Here is a 16,862-nt window from a genome sequence, read left to right on the forward strand (position 1 = left end):
CCTTCCTTTCTTGTCTTTTCCCTGTATTCTTTCATTATTCCTCCTCGTTTTCCACACTTGTTTCCTTCCTGTTTTCTTCCTTGCTCTTTTCCTTTTATTATTCACTCCCTGTTCCCCCCACATTTCCTTCTTTTTTTTCTCCCTATCCTCCTTCTTCACGGTTTTCTTCCTTTCTCACTTCCCTCCCTCCTTTTTTCCATTTTCTGACATTCTTCCTCTATTTGTTTGCCATCCTTCCACCCTTCCTGTTTTCTTCCTTGCTCTCTTCCTTTCTTTTTTACTCCCTGTCCCCCCTCACACATTTCCTTTCTATATTACTCTTTCCTTCCTATCTTCCTTCCTGCTGTTCTTCTTTCATTACTTTTTATGACTTTCATTACATTCTTTCCTTTCTTCCTTACCCCACCTTACCTCAACTGAGCTGTTCACCCTCCTCAATTTTCCTCCTCCCCTCTTTTTTTTTCTCTTATCCCTTCCTGCCCTGCTTCCTCCCTCAGCATTATTGGTATTTATTTTCTTTTTCAAGCTCTGCTTTCCTTCTCTTTCTTTCACACTCTCTCCCGACCTGGTCTCTGTCTTCCCTCTGTCCAGCCCCCTGACTTTTGTTTCATTTGTGTCAGATATTCTACTACACACATTCTCTTTTTTACTCTCTCTCCATCAACCCCACTTTCTCCTCATCCTCTCACTGTCTCTGTTTAATGTCTCGCAACATGGCCTCTCTTGCTCTTACCCACTCTCTATTATGTGGTACTGAGCTGCAGCTGTGGACTTGTAGTGTGACAAGGATGAGGAGAGTAGAGAGACAAACACAGAGAAAGAGAAACAGAGAAAGAGAGAAGATTTTTTCTCCTTCAGTCAGACACTCAATGTCAGCCTGACCTTCTGCACAGAAAGCACAGAGACAATGCTCTCCGCTTGTCAAGCCTACACACACACACATATGCACCAACCCACACACCCACCCACACAATCACTCTTAACAGCAGTAAACAATTCCACCTACTCCATACACACACACGCCCAAACGCACACAAACTTTTTTTCAACAGGAGTGCTAGCATGCAGGTACTGAAACAAACAACAGGTAGACACACTTTGCACATGCACTCACACACATACACACAAACACGATAACAGTGAGATGATGATTGTCAGTACTGCACCAAAAGAGACAAAGTGATGTTTAACTAGCTTTCTCTCACTGACTCACTCAAACACATACACTTTCCTGGCACACACATTCTGCTGCCAGATTAGTCTATAACACGTATGAAGAAGAGAACAGTAATAATTAGAAGCATACCAGAAAGATACATATGCTAATATAAATTTGTCATTTGCACGAAAGGGGTATCAACTTTCTCATCTAACTCTCAACAAGAAAGCGATATTTCCCAAAATGTCAAATAATTCTATTAAGAACAGAAAATGTTTTAATATGTGTTCATCATCAAACTGTTTGGATCAAATCTGCTTCAAAATACATATAGGGATGATTATGGGATATATACAGAAAATGTCAGAATTGTTTATTATAGCAAGTCCAGTAGTTCATAAAAAAATTTGAGAAAAGTGACTTTTACTCCAACTTGATGTGTACTGAGTAACTAATGCACTCCAGTAATTGCACACTTTTGATAAGACGTGTTTTTTGTTGCTATTATCTGGAGATTATATCTAGACACCACTCATGTAAGTACCACACACACCATACACCTCCTGTGGTTGAACTGTGGTCTGTTGGACCAGTTTCCTTATCTGGGTCAGTTTGCTCTCCTGAGGTGGTCTGCCACTGATTGCGATGGATTTTTAACAAGCAGTCTTTTCTTTTATGCATCCTTTTATACAATTTCATCTATTCTTCCTTTCATTAGAACTTCACATAATGACCCCCACTGCATTAGCAGCACAACACTTTCTATAAAAATGAGTGTTATTTTAATTTTATGAATAAAATAAATATCTTTTCTTAGTTTGAGCTGAATTGCAGCTTTAGCAAATGTTATGGAACCTTGTTCCTCCATTAATGAGAGGCCAATTTCTATTTTAGAATCCCTACAGTTCCGCCCCCTGAAAATGCTGATTTCAGGATTATCGCACCACTGAAATATACATTTTAGGTTTTATATTGTTCTGTTTCTGTTGAATGAATGCACAGACGTCGATGTTTGCAGCTTATATTGTAATTAGCTGCTGCCTTAGCAAATCAAACAATCATTTAACACTATGAATGAAAATGCATACAAATTTGGCCCTGGGTGCATTATAAAAACTGACTTCAACTCCTCCGACCATGGACTGGAGCGGACAGCACTAAACTGGCCTAGACTAGACGGAACTGAAATTTCCTGACTCCAGTGAAATGGAGTGATGAAATGGGCCGGACTGAACTGGACAACACAGATTAAAGTGGACAGGAGTGAATTACAATGCTATTGAACAGTCTTGACCGTACTCAGTTGGACATCACTATGGGAGGGAATCAACCTGTGTGGTAGTGGATAATCTTAGTTTGCATAGTGGTATATAATAAATCTGCAATGGCTGAATGTCAGTGTCTGTTTCAATATGTGCCTGTCAGCTCTGCTCACTGTCACTGGACCTGCCGATAATAATCAACACGGTTATTTCACGCAACATCAAGTAAGGCTTTGGCTATTAGGAATCTCATTGTGTTCGCAGTTAGAGAAGTCCTTCTTTGGCTCTTATTGCTAAAAAATGGCATCTAACTAGAGTTGCTTTTATGGGACTTTAATAAAAATCTGAGTCTGAGAATGAGCTGTATCCTTTAGGACACTGTAATGCTACTATTTCTAAACAATGGGCTCATTTACAGACCCAGCTTTATCACAATGAGCTGCACAGAGCTTTAATATGATGCCTGCTGCTGGGTGTTTCTTTGTAAAACTATAATGATGGTACAGAGGGATTGTTGCCCCTTCTTCCACACACCACCCCTCTTCCTCCCCTCCATCCCTTCATCCTTTAACGTACCCAGGATGGCCAGCACCATGCTGTCTTTCAGCACCTCCATGGACCCTGAGCAGACGAAGAAGATTGCCTGAAGTGCGTCGCCCTGTCGAAGGAGGTATTCTCCGGGAGCACAGAAGGAGGTCTTGATGTGCAGCGACAAGGAGCGCAGGCAGCCGCGACTGGCTGAGGCAAACAGCGACAGCTCCAGGATCTCCTTGTTAAGGTGCATGGTGATGTCGGATCGCAGCTCATCCGGGAAGTCCTTCAGCAGCTGTGATGATGATGGGAGGGTGAAAGGCAGGGAATGAGACAGAGAGAGGCACGACAGTTGTGAAAACACAGCCATGCTGCAACTCAGTGATTAAATTTGCCGCCTTGGTTACCTTTGATTTGATTCCTAAGCTATTGCACACAGGAAACATTAGTGTCAAGTCAACTGAGGTTTATTGACATCACCCAAAAGCAATAGTTTAATAGGAAGATAAATATATATATACATATCCAGTCAGCAATTTAACAGGATATCTGAGAACAAGGCATTATTTAGTTCAGAGCATAGAAAACTGACCTAAACTCAATAAACTTATCATTATTAAGAAAACACTATGAAGCACTAATATTTCTAATACTTTACTAATATGCTACTGTATAAATCAACACAATATGCACAGTTACTACACTCATAACATAAAGACTCACTGAAGATCTGGAAAATCACAAACGTCAAAACATTGCATATAACCTAGCTGTCTGTCTTCTTGTAAGGACAACGATCTGGGGCTCACCATCACATAGTCGATCAATGAGTCTTCAGAGCCAGGGTGACTTTAATCAACAGGCCCATCTATGATTCATCTGTCTGGGATTCATAATCATCCCTCCATCTAAAAGCTGGTCTGGGCTCTGACAGCTGTCTCGCAGGCATTTAGAGCCTGGATGGACAAGCTGCTACTAGACCAGTGGTTCCCAACCTTTTTTCCTTGGCGCCCCCCCTACTTTTATCCAAGAAAAGCTGAGCCCCCCAACAGCTGACAAAACAGGCACACAGAAAAAGATGATGTAATTACTTACTAATAGGAACAAATGGAGTCAAATGACACCTCCATGGCTGTGTGTAAATCAATGCCAGCTCTTGGTGAAGGCCAGAGCTGGCATTGGGCTTGGTTGGCCTTTTCTTGGTATTGTTTAATACCAAGAAAAGGGGTTTATAAGGTGTAATATTTACAAAATAGTCTACCTATAGGCCTACAGCTTGCACTAACTTGAGTGGTTTCAACATACTTTACTTGGTATTTACTTGGTTTACAGGTATAGTTGCACCTGCCAAAGTATATTTGGCAACCCACTTTAGCATTTTGCAGAGAAACGGTGAGGGAGAGGTTATCTGGTATTATGTCAACGGACACGCAGGAAATGTTACATTACGGAGCGACAGTGAACGCACCACTGCAGATGTCACTCACTAACGTTAAGTTTCAGTTCCACATGCGGCGCACATTAAAACTGAATCACGGGTGAGTTTATTAAACACAGCGACTTTATGAAACGTACTGCTGATGGAGAAAATCAGCATACACATAACAGGGAGAGAGAGACAGAAAGAGCAAGCCGGCATGTTTTTCGTGAGAGACCAGAGATGCAGGCTAGGTGTGTGTGAGTGTGGGGAGAAGAGCAGAGGAGCAGATTCAAGTAAATACAAACTAATCTAAGGTGGAAAATTACCTACAATAACCTACTGTAATACAAATAGCCTACAATATACACCGCTACCGAGCCCACCCTCCACCGGCCGCTGGTGGCGGCACAGTTGCACTGTCTTAATGAGAGCTCAACAGTCCAATGAGTGGGTGTGTCGCGGTTCTGTCTCTCGGATCCTCGACACCAGATCGTGGACTTTTGTGTCACGATTTTGGTCTCTGTTTCAAAACCATTACAGCCCTACTACTAAGTAGTCTGCCTACTATTTAAAGTGAGGAAAAAAATGACTTTTGTATAAATTTTCTAGTGTGTTATCATGATTTTTTTAAACTGTGCAAACCAAAGTTTTTTTGACAACCTCAAAACAGATAAAGCTTTGGGCACCCCCTGCAATCTCTGGCGCCGCCCTAGGGGGGTGCGGACCCCAGGTTGGGAACCACTGTACTAGACTACTAACTGGTTGCCTCTGTTTCTCTGGGCTTGTCGAAAAAAAGGTGTTATTGGTCCTCCTTTTCTGTTAGTGTTTTCTCTAAGCTGTCCCCTGTGTCCACCTGTTTCCATTTCTCAGTTTATTTTAATCTGTACTGTTTATACATGTCAATTTAGTAGACTTTTCTGGCACAACCTGCAACAAGTGCCACCGTAGCATGGTTAAATTCCAAGATCATCAACAACATGTTTAAATTTGAACTACTTTGTACACTGCTCGATAGTTTAATGTTGTTTTAAAAGTTAGTTTAGTTGAATTAAAGCGTGTGAGTGTGGGACTTCTCTGCATTCGCAGCTTTTAAATCTGATGTCTGTGGCAATATACCTGCTGTGTTTTCGGCCAACCTGCAATGATCGGTTTGCCATTGCTGAAGGGGGGGAGCAACCGCAGTGGCAGCAGAACCTATTCGTCATAAGCTCATACTCTCACTATCAGAAGAGGCGGGGGAGACAAAAGTTGCGCACTGTAGGTTTAAGTAAAGTGTAACTAATAAAAAGTAAGTAAAAGCATTTTGCTCTGAAATATAGTGAAGTAGAAGTATAAAGTACCCAAAAAATGTACTTCAGTACAATGCTTGAGTTATTTCCTACCACTACCTTAGACGATGTCCAGTTCCATGAGTAATAAGTCACCATCTCTCCCATTATGTTAAATTTCTGTACATTCCTTGTACTTGGGTCATGACATGAATCTGACTTCAACTACAAACAATCTAGAAAGGGTCCCCTGAATCTCAAGGTTTACAAAATATCTTGTCATCTGCAAATGACTCATTCTTGTCCTCTGTCTCCTCCTTGTCAGTCAGGGCTGAAGAAAACATCACGCTCTTACATTCTGGAGGGTCCTGGAGTATCGATCATATTATCCCTCTTGTGATGAGTTTCAATGTAGATGACATGTGAGGAGTGAGAAGTATGTGATCTTTCAAATTAATTATTGATCCCTATACGCTGTGCTGCTGGGTGTCAAAAACACAAGTTAACTTAAAAAGGAGGATAAGGATTTATATATATATTAGACGTATATGTGATTTTGGTACCTCATTACAGTCGATGCCGTTGTTGACCGACCAGGTTGTCTGAAAATACTCCAACATTCGTTGCTTGAGGCTCTGCGGCAGATGATGGACACGTATGAAGTCCTTGAGGTCTTTGGTTCTGGTGTGGTACTGGGACCAGCGGGAGTACATCCTCTGGATAATGGCTGTCACATTACCAAAGACCAATGCATGCATGAGTGCTGCAGGTATAAAGAATGAGAGCAAGAGAGACAAGGACGAGATAAGGGAGAGTTAGACAGGGAAGAGATAATGGAGCATAAGTATGAATGAAGTAGACTGAAAGGGACTGTGAAGCAAAATGGGAAAATCTTTTGGATGCTACTTTAATTTTTAATTTAATGTAAAAACAGTGCCAAAGTGGGAAGGGGTTGTTTCAGTTACAGTGAGGAGAGCAGTGCCACATTTATGGGATGCACTCAGACCGCTCAAACCAGGTCAATGATGCAGTGAGAGATACAACAAGGAGCAGTCATGTTCTGTCTTGTTTTCATGGATTCACACACAAACAGACATCTCAAAAACAGACTCCTGCTAGTATATTATGCTTGTATCGATATTGCCAGTAGATATTTTTAAACAAAAACAATTTGAAAAGGAATAAAGCAAGTTCGTATTGAATGTTTGCTGAGTGTGACTGTTGTACCTCTGACTCCTTTTTGTGACATGTGTCAGTGTTTAACAAAAAAAGAGCTTTTAAGTCACAACATTTGAAACTGAACCATTTTGTATTGTGGTTCGGTAACTATTTATTCCTCTTTAGGCATACAGTTATATGTATTATGAAATGCAGAATAAAAAAATATTTGCTGTTCAGTTCCTTCTAATGAAGCAATTATCAAATTCCTTCTACAAAGTCACTACATTTGACCTATGCTTTGCTATAAATATGAACAGGTCCTTTGTGTTAGTTTTCATTTCACATTAGCACACAAGGGACTGTATGGGAGTGTGTGTGTGTGTGTGTGTGTGTGTGTGTGTGTGCGTGTGTGCAAGAATGCGCATGTGTGGTGTGCATCTGTGACTGCTGCTGCCCCCAGGCAGCCAAGGACATTTAACATTTAGCTGAACCAGAGTGAGGGGTGTCCACAGGGAAAACCCCACCACGATTAACTCCCTTCATCCCCAAAAACCAAACCTATTGTAAAGATCCAATTTAAACCAGATAAGACCATCTTGCAAAGGTCTGCTCAATATACATTATACAGGCCAATGGATTATAATGAAACTACCTGCTTGTGCAAGTGTGTGTTTTCTTTGGCCACAGATGGACCAGGAAAAAATCTGATTTTGTTGATATTGCTATTGAATTTTTAAGCCAAGACATGAAGATTACTTGTAGATGTACAGTACTGTGCAAAGGTTTTAATCAGGTGTGGAAAAATGCTGAAAAGTAGGAATGCTTTCAAGAGTAGACATGTTACTTAACGAAATGCAAAGTGAGTGAACAGGAAAAAATCTAAACTGGATTTGCCTTCAATACACCATCAATTCTTCTAGGTACACTAGTTTTTGAAGGAACTCAGTTGGCCCACCCATCTTGGAGAGCTATCCACAGTTATTCTGGAGATCTCAAATAATCTGATATTCAGAACACTTAACAGACACATAATCACTGGTGTGTGTGTTCGGTATACCTCCAATCAGCATGACGCAAATAGAGAAAATTTTCTCTGTGTCTGTGTTGGCCGACACGTTGCCGAAACCCACACTGGTCAGACTGCTGAGGGTGAAGTAGAGTGAGGCGACATAGACGCTGCGGATGGAGGGGCCGCTACTGGTCCCGTTCACACCTCCTACGGCATAGTATGGCGACTCCAGACGCTTCCCCAACTCATGGAGCCATCCTGTTTGTAAAGATGGTGTAAATGGGGATATCAACGGATGAAAAGACAAATGTATGGTTATAGCTAGTTAGTAATGCACTTTCATTGTGTTTTACCAAGCTAATAACATTGGCCCACTCTATCTGTGAGAGAGCTTAGGAGCCAAACCTGGGTGAATAATTTTTGAGAAACCATATCTGAGCAATATCTACAGCAATTAATAAAATATTCAAAAGGAGCCTTATTGCAAAACTGCAACTATTTCCACACATTTTCCAGTCTTCTTGTATTCCCGAAGAACTAGATGGGATCACTTCAAGTGCACCATGATTAGTTTTTACATTTTTCTTGGATACAGTGAGCTGCAGTGGTCATCTCAAAGCCTGGTGCAGTGAAGCATGGAGATGCAGACAAAGCTGACAACATTGTTTCCTCGCTCTAGAAACTGGTAAGCAGTGTTTTCCTCTGTGCCACATCCAGAACAATGGATTTAACAGTATAGCAGATCAAGTGCTTGGTTACCAGAACTGATCCCTGGTCAGTCAAGTGTGGAGACATGCGGCTGATCCCAGGAGAGTCTCCTACAGACACTGATGAATGGTAATTGGATAGAAGCCCCTCATAGCTGCCTGACTTCAACGCTCAGTTCGGCATCAGAAATGCATAATTAGGACACAACACATTAATCCTGCCTCCTGTACTGACCTGACACTGAAATGCAGTAATTGGCGAATAGAAATCTGCATTGTTCTCATGACCCAGTCAATGCTGACCCGGAACCATTTAGGAAGACAACAGATAGAGGTAATTGGTAACAGTACAGCTCATCGATACTGACCAGAGATCAGCCCAGGGACCTCATTATATGAGGGACATGGAGACTGAGGGGAAATTATGAGAAGAATCATGCCATTCGCTCAGTCAATTTTACAACACACACAAGCACCTGCATGCAAGCACACACACAGCTTAGGAGTCAGTCAAATTGATGAGGAAACATAAAGTTTATTGATCAGTTTACTGAAATATTAAGGGACCCTGACAAACATGTAGTACTCTTAATGGACTGCAAATACCTGCTCTATAATATGACAACATGTTGAGTCCATCGCATAGTTACCAGTATTAGCAAGGACCTCTCTATTCAATATTATGTGTTTCAAACCCACATAAACTGTATGAGGTGTCTTTTCGATTGCTCTATGAGGACTGTAATGTTACAGCAGGGCTCTGACACCAAACAATGCTTATATATTTGATTTAAATCCTAGTTGTACATAAACATCTGCCTTAATAGCTTGAAAACCTGCAGGGATGAGGTCCATAATGAAAAACAGATGTACAGGTAAATATCAGATCTTACCAGCTGAAAAAAAACCTGCAGGTTGAACGCATCAATAGCTTTTCAGAAGCACTGATTGTTTTGAAAATAATGAGCAATGAAAATGCATTGCACCAGAGTATTGACACGTTAACCAAAGCCCCATGCACAACGTGACAGTTGAGATGAAGCAGAAATTATATCTTACTACGAGAAAGCAAAGAGCAGAAAAATATAAGGAAAGAGGAGTCTCCTACATGAAATGTATGTGAGTTTTTTTTATTAATACTAGATGCTATTTTTTTTTAAACATTCTAGCTTTATAGCTTTTCATTTTGGGCCACAGACCATGAGAATTTATTCTACAGATTTTTCCGAATAAAAGCCCAGTGTTTCCTTTATATTGATTCAAAGCTTGACAAAGCTGGATAATGGCTCCCTCAGCTAGAAAAATATAGATAAAATGAACACACTTCATCTGGCCGCAATAATACCAAAGTGTGCATCAAGAGCACAACTGTCTGTTTGTATGTCATGCTATGAATATCCATTTAAGATCCATTCTGAAACTGCCACACCCGAAGTGAACTGCAGCTGTCCCTTGCTTCTACAAAATCTCTCATTTTTTTTAGTCTCAATCTACTATTGCTTTTCATTGCCCAGCCCAAAATCATCATGGTTGATGCTACATGGTCCTCATCCCTTTGGCATCATGTACCAAAGCTGACAGTGTCTTGCTGCAGGCACACTTCACATGGCATTCAACTCTCACCAAATCAGCAGGTAGCAGCAGCGGTAGTCTTTTAGATTCACACTTTTGATGTGTTTTTTTTTTTTATGTATTGCTCGCACACAACTTGTACAGCTTTTTACACTCCTATGAGCTCTGCTTCCTCTACTCCATTTTCTGTAAACAGACCTCGCTTACGTACTGTTTACCCTCTCTTTTTTAAATCACAGAAACTAAACTAAATCCCTATTCAAACTGAATTATGGAGGGAAACCCTGTAGTTGCATTCATTGTAAATGTCATAATTTGGTGTTTCTTTTGGGACACTCAGAGCTAATCTGATATTACCAAGCAGTAAATTGAGGGAACATGGATGTGAAATTACACATGTACACTTCATATCACATTCATTCTCGGTAACACTAGTCTAAGCTCCAAACACTACCTCAAGATAGACCTCCTGGTTTTGGTTTAGTACACTGGTGATGTGGCTCTCACTACAATTCTCCATTTAGTTTTAAAACATCAACAGTCATCAGTGTGTTGGGGCATGGCATCATTTTCCTTTACTCACCTATATCCCAGTTATAGGCGTTGGCCTCCATCTCCATCTTGCCAATAATGTACCAGATGCAGGCCATCCAGTGGGCCAGGAGGGCGAACATGGACATCAGCAGCGTCAGTACCACTGTACTGTGCTGCGAGTATCGGTCCATCTTCTGGAGCAATCGCAGCAAACGGAGCAGACGTACTGTTTTTAACAGGTGGACCACGGACACCTGGGGACAAAGAACAAGGTCCCACGGTGAATTTATTTTTAGGATGCATATGGCAATTTTATCAATTTCATGCATTTTTTGTCATAAAGGGAATTTCCTGATGACGTTTCACAGGTGTCACAGTTTGCATTTGTAAAACCTACATTGGAACTGCCACCATGTACTACCAAACCACACACCACTTATCTTCACTGTATACTATAGCTATAGTTTCCATGAGATTTGCTGGTGTTCGGCTGGAGGCAAAGTCAGAGAGAGAGACGCAGATATAAAGAGAGTGAAACACAAACTAAGAAAGTGAGGAGCACAGACTGCAATCCTCCCCCTTTTACAGACGGTAAATCTCATGGGAAGAGCGATAAACCAGCATTATACACACACACACACACGCTAATACATAATTGCATACACAGCTCTGCCTGAAGTGACAAAAAGCTCTTAACCATGCTCCATGTCCTCTCAACATTAGAGGCTGCTCTCAGATTCTATAATTAGAACTTGAGAAATGCTTGTAAACACATCAACAATATGATCTATATGAAGATTTCCTGATGAAGAATCCTTGAATATAAAATTACCTATTAAAGCAATCAGGCAGTTGCTCACAGGTGTGTTTGTTTTGTTTTTTAATCCTCACCATCACCCTGCAGTGTTTCTCTACTCCAGTTCTCTTCCGTGCTTTGTTCTTCCACTCTTAACAAATCAAACTATTTTTGCAACAAGCTTTCTGCTTCCTTCTACTGACTTTTCACAAACAATGTTAAGTCCCCCTTCATACCCTTCATTTGCTGTAGGTGTTCACCTGCTCCTCAAGCAACAGTCTATCATTTGGGCCTTCCATCGTGAAGGTGCATTGGACATAGAACCCCGCCCCAAACACATACATACATTTACGATGACATGGAGGATATTTGTAACTTGAGGATGTACGGGGTGTTACATGTGTATTTGTGTAGTGTATGAAATTACAAATCTACCATGTACTTTGGGATGACTCGAGACTGAGAAAGTGGGACAGAAACATTAAAGAAAAAATATATAATGTAATAACTACAATAAATAGATGGGGAAAGAGGGAGGGTGTGGGATATAGGCAGTAAATGAATGATGAAGAGGAGAGGGAAAATGTTTGTGTGTATGAGAGAGAGAATTAGATCAGATCGTTTGAACAAAGCTAAGACGTGGAGTTTGGACAGTCCTTACCAGAGCTATTCCTACATCTCCAGCATGTTTTATGGCGGTTTTCCCAAACTGTGAAAAATAGAGAACTGGTACAGCACGAGGGGTAATGAAGCCTCCTACTGAGCCCTGGGGAGAAGCTCCATCTAGTCTGCACCATCTATCAACACCCTGCAACCCACCTAAGGAGAGAACAGGCTGCACCACATCCCATTCTTCTCCAGCAGCATGGGCAGTAAGCAATGTAATGTGCCTTCTCCTTTAACTTTTCCGTCTACTACTTCCACCTCACCCCAGCCACTCACATTTGCATTTTCTCTGCTTGTCAGGTGTGAAATTTACATTTAGCTACTTGATTGCTTACTTTCTCTCTGCTTCTTAAGGCTGTATTTGTGCACATGAGACTAGAACTTTACAGAAATTCTCATTATTTCTCCCCCTGCAGCCACGCCTTCAGCGCTACAAGCCAATCCCATGTGCGTGACTGGTCACACTTTTTATTTTATTTTATTGATGCAGCAGTATTGGACCAATAAGAATTCATTACACTATTATCCAATATCAACTAGGCCTCCAGGACCAGGAGACATATTTATAGGAGCTTTAATAATGACAGTAGCAGGTACGTATTAATAACAAATGTCTGTCTTTGGCCCTGGTGTGAATGCATAATCACCAGAAGAAGAATTACATCTTACTGCTGACCAATTTGTGTAGATGACTTCACTCAAGAAAACTAAAAACACATTTTTGGGATACGTTTCCTATTAACCTTTTGCTCATTTTTTGTAATTTAAATTTTTTAGCAGCAGCTCACACAGAAAAACACCCTGAGAATCAGGTGATAGTCAAGTATAGAGGGGATGACCATAGATAGATGGGAGAACATGAGGGAGGGACACTGCTGAGGCCCCTTGGCTCATTTTGGTGAAAGATGGCATCTGTCCTTATAGGGAACATCAGTGTGAATGCTCCGTCCTTGGAGGGGACATGACGCAGAACGCTCAGCAATTACCTGCCATTCCCCCTCTGCCCAGAGGCAGAGGGGGAATGGCACGATGTTGCCCAGTAGCCCAAACCCAAATCCTGACCTACAGGGATTGTGTGGTATTTCCATTAATAGAGTCTGGAACCAAACAGGCACCTTCGCCTAGAGCAGCCTATCATTGTGCCCAGCCCTCCACCACCCCTACCCTTCATAGTATGAAAGACATCTATTCTTATTTTGCTCACACTTTCTTTCATAGCACTTTTTTGGCCACTCCTCCTGCGCTTTTGTAATAATTATTTTTTGCCTTTCTCTGTTTTCTTCTCACTCTACCTACTTTCTTTACAATAGTTACTGCTCTTTTTTGTTTTCACCTGTCCTTTCTTCTTCTTCCCTTTCTGTAATCTTCTCAGTCCTGTTAAAGAGAGCCCCAGGTAACTTCCTGTTGTTCTACCGGTCTGACGATTATTTAAGAAGTGGAGCCAGCAATATAAAGCAGTCAAAGCATCAATTTCTCTAAATTAGAGGCCAAAAGCAAAAATGGCCATAAGCAACTGATCAAAACCTCCCTATAGTGTAGTGCTTCCATTCTGTGATATCATTCAGCCGGGGACAAGACAAGAACCTCTACCTAATTGCTACTCATCTCTGTTTCTTCCTCCATTCAACTATTCTTGAGGGGGACATGCATTTGACTCAAGCAGAACAGAAAAAGGTTTTAATGATACAGGTTTGACTGTTTTCTCAGTGCTTGAACAGTATGTGGAATGAATCAAAGAGGCGCTGGAGCTGTGCTGGAAACACTCCATGTAATCTATTCCTATGAAATGTCCAATGTGCTGGAGGTGTTGCAATTTACGATGGGCCAATGTGCTGACAGGATTAGAGAGTGAGATTTTTAGTATTCAAAGTCATGTCATTAACTAATGCTTACATTTCCTTATTTATTCTTCCTTTCATGGTTCTTATTACAGTATTTCTTTCATCTTTTCAGAGAATTGTATGTGAATATAAAATACTGGTTGGATCTAACATGTTTATTTGATCATTAAAGGTTTAAATCAAAAAAGTCAATAGCACCCAACAAAACACTTTACAATTTGAATATACAGTGGCTTACAGACTGGGTTTGATATTAAACCCCAGACTGTCGGATGTTGTAAACTGATTAAGCAACAAGCCAATGGCTACTCACCACGCTGACTTTGAAGGCATAGAGCAGATCAAACGGCAACGCGGCCACCAAGTCAATGATGAACCATGTGGTCAGGTAATGGATGCAGATCTGTCGAGCATCAAAGATCACCTGGCCCGACTTGCTGACATAGGTTGTACGAAAATTACAAACAATGTCTGGCAGGAAAACAGAAAGACGAACAAAGAAAGCTGGGTGTTTGTTTATAGTAAATGCTGGTTATTGTAAAATTTCAAGGATTCATGTAGTACATAAATCTGATCAATTAGGTTATAAACAATTCTGCAGTTCTGCAACTAACCTATGATGAACAGTATCTCCACTGCGATATCACTGACTGTTGTGCTGCGGGTCAGGTCATCATCATCACCGATGAAGCACACATTGTAAGGCACCGTCACAGCAACGTAGAATGTGGCAAGTAGAATCAGCCAATCCCAACCAGCTTTGAATGTGCTAAAGTGTAGTAAGATGAATTTGGACTTCTTGGCATCTGCTACCTTGTACTCTGGCAGAGCAGGTGGATCCCCAAACACGTTCTGGACAGGACAGGATAAGAAAACACAAGTATTACAACCTGTGACATCCACTTACTAAATAACACAAACCAGCTTTCCAGGTTGATTGTTAAATAGAATCACAACATATACAGTGTTATCATGCAGGAACGGCAGCCCTGTAACTTTCAGAGTGCTGGCTTAGCAATTGCTAATGCTAAATTCTAGCCACAGCAAGCATCTGTTTTCAGTGAAAAAGTTTTGTATGCTGCCTGCCAAGCACAAACAGCTGACAAAGTTATCGACTAGCTGTAGCATTTAGTAGCCGCCAAATACGCTAAACCAATTGGTGTGTTTGCTACCGGGGCTGCAGTAGCTTCAACATCAGCTGCAGTACCCTGTGAAAGAGTAAAGGAGAGCTGTGGCCACTGACAGGCAGAGGAGGAGGCTGTGTTAGCCAGTGACAGGACTGAGTGAGAGAGGGAGCAGGAGGAGAGTGGAGGTGAAGCGGTAAGCCTGAGTAGCTCAACCTGTAGGGAGGGAGCAGGGAGAGAGGATCATTTACACTGGGGACGCAGGGGACATGTAGGCTACCCACCAACGGCGCCGCCAGGTGACTTTAGCCCCGAATGTTTTGACAGTAGCCCCGAATGTAACTCAACAACAACATAAAAAATATTTTCCATAGTCGGCTAATATACAATAATCCTCATCAGGCAGCCTGTCTCGCAGCTCTTCAGAGAGCGGAGGCTACTCGCAATAACATTGCTAAATCTTGTTTGAACTTCACGTAAGTGTTTCGGTTTTCTACCTCTGAAGAAGTGCAGTGAGCTCTTCTCATCCAGTACAGTCCCAGACGGGCTCTGTGTCTGTCAGAAGGTCTAAAGGGGGTATCTGCTACTGTATCAGCAGAGCAATAACGCAGGGTAAAGCACAGCAGTAGGGCACGTAGATTTTGTTAAAATAGAATGACTTCATTCTCATTATATCTCGTAATATTATATCTCAAATTGTTATTGTGCAAATGTCAGAGAACACAGATATGTGGGAGAGATTTTTCATGCGCAGAAAGTTTTGAACAGAAAAGCTGTTGAAACGTATTTATTAAGGTGCACAGGATATTAACTGAATTAAATGAATGGAGAAAAAAAAAAGGAGAAACATATTTGACAGCAATACAGAATGCCTGAGAGCCTTACAGCAGTATATTACACTATATTTTTATTTTTTGAATTGTCACCTAAATTTTGTGTTTCCTTTTATATAAATAAAGACATTTCCTCGATGAATTGGTGCAATAAAATTCACCAGAATGCAGGAAATGAAGTGTTTAAAGCCTAAATTTTTCAGGGGGAGGACTCCCAGAACCCCCTCTTAAATCCATCCATCGTCAACCGCTTATTCTGCGTACAGGGTCGCGGGGGGGCTGGAGCCGATCCCAGCTGACATCGGGCGCAAGGCGGGGTACACCCTGGACAGGTCGCCAGTCCATCGCGAAGGACAATTTAGGGTAATCAACCTAGCCTGCATGTTTTCGGACGGTGGGAGGAAGACGGAGCACCCGGAGAGAACCTACGCAGACACGGGGAGAACATGCAAACTCCACACAGAAAGGCCGGGGCTTGAACCCACGACCTTCTTGCTGTGAGGATGGTAGGGGAGGGATGTCCGACCGATTTTGGTGGGCCAAAAATGCCAGGGCCGATTTTTTGTCCCAGTCCAGCCCTGCTTCATCATGTGACATCCTGTCCCATTATTTGAAGTGTCTGATGATACCTTGTTGAGTTTAATCTTGCTCTTCTCTTTGCTGTGGAGGTGACCAGAGATGTGGTAGAGCACAGTGCTGCTCCGCAGACGAGCTGAGCTGAATGGAGAGCCTGTTTTCACCCTGCCGCGCCGTCGCTCTGTAAAGACACACATACACACAAAAGTTAGTACACATCCTCTCTACAATACTTTACCCCCCAAGGTTAACTCCTGATGAATGAATCAGTCATTATGCATGATGAAATACATAATATTCTGTCCTAAATAGAAAAACATGAATACGGTATGCAACAGGAAGAATGTGTCATTTCTGAGCAAATTGAACAATTTCATCAAGTTTAAAATAAAAACGGGCTATT

At 41.6% G+C, this 16,862-nt stretch overlaps 1 protein-coding gene across 1 annotated transcript in view; it reads right to left on the bottom strand.

Moving 5' to 3' along the window:
- Positions 1 to 16,862, bottom strand: part of kcnh8 (potassium voltage-gated channel, subfamily H (eag-related), member 8) — a 56,609-nt gene that overhangs the window by 15,936 nt on the left and 23,811 nt on the right. The window contains exons 4-10 of the mRNA XM_038725837.1: positions 16,513 to 16,640; positions 14,541 to 14,778; positions 14,240 to 14,397; positions 10,673 to 10,877; positions 7,859 to 8,068; positions 6,204 to 6,403; positions 2,998 to 3,247 (exon numbers count right to left, since the gene is read on the bottom strand). Coding sequence (XP_038581765.1) covers positions 2,998 to 3,247; positions 6,204 to 6,403; positions 7,859 to 8,068; positions 10,673 to 10,877; positions 14,240 to 14,397; positions 14,541 to 14,778; positions 16,513 to 16,640 — 1,389 coding nt within the window. The remainder of the gene's footprint in view (positions 1 to 2,997; positions 3,248 to 6,203; positions 6,404 to 7,858; positions 8,069 to 10,672; positions 10,878 to 14,239; positions 14,398 to 14,540; positions 14,779 to 16,512; positions 16,641 to 16,862) is intronic.

Source organism: Micropterus salmoides, unplaced genomic scaffold (genome assembly GCF_014851395.1).
Source record: "Micropterus salmoides isolate LMB-PRFRI ecotype aquatic unplaced genomic scaffold, ASM1485139v1 Ms_hic_scaffold_17, whole genome shotgun sequence".
Lineage (NCBI taxonomy): Eukaryota > Metazoa > Chordata > Actinopteri > Centrarchiformes > Centrarchidae > Micropterus > Micropterus salmoides.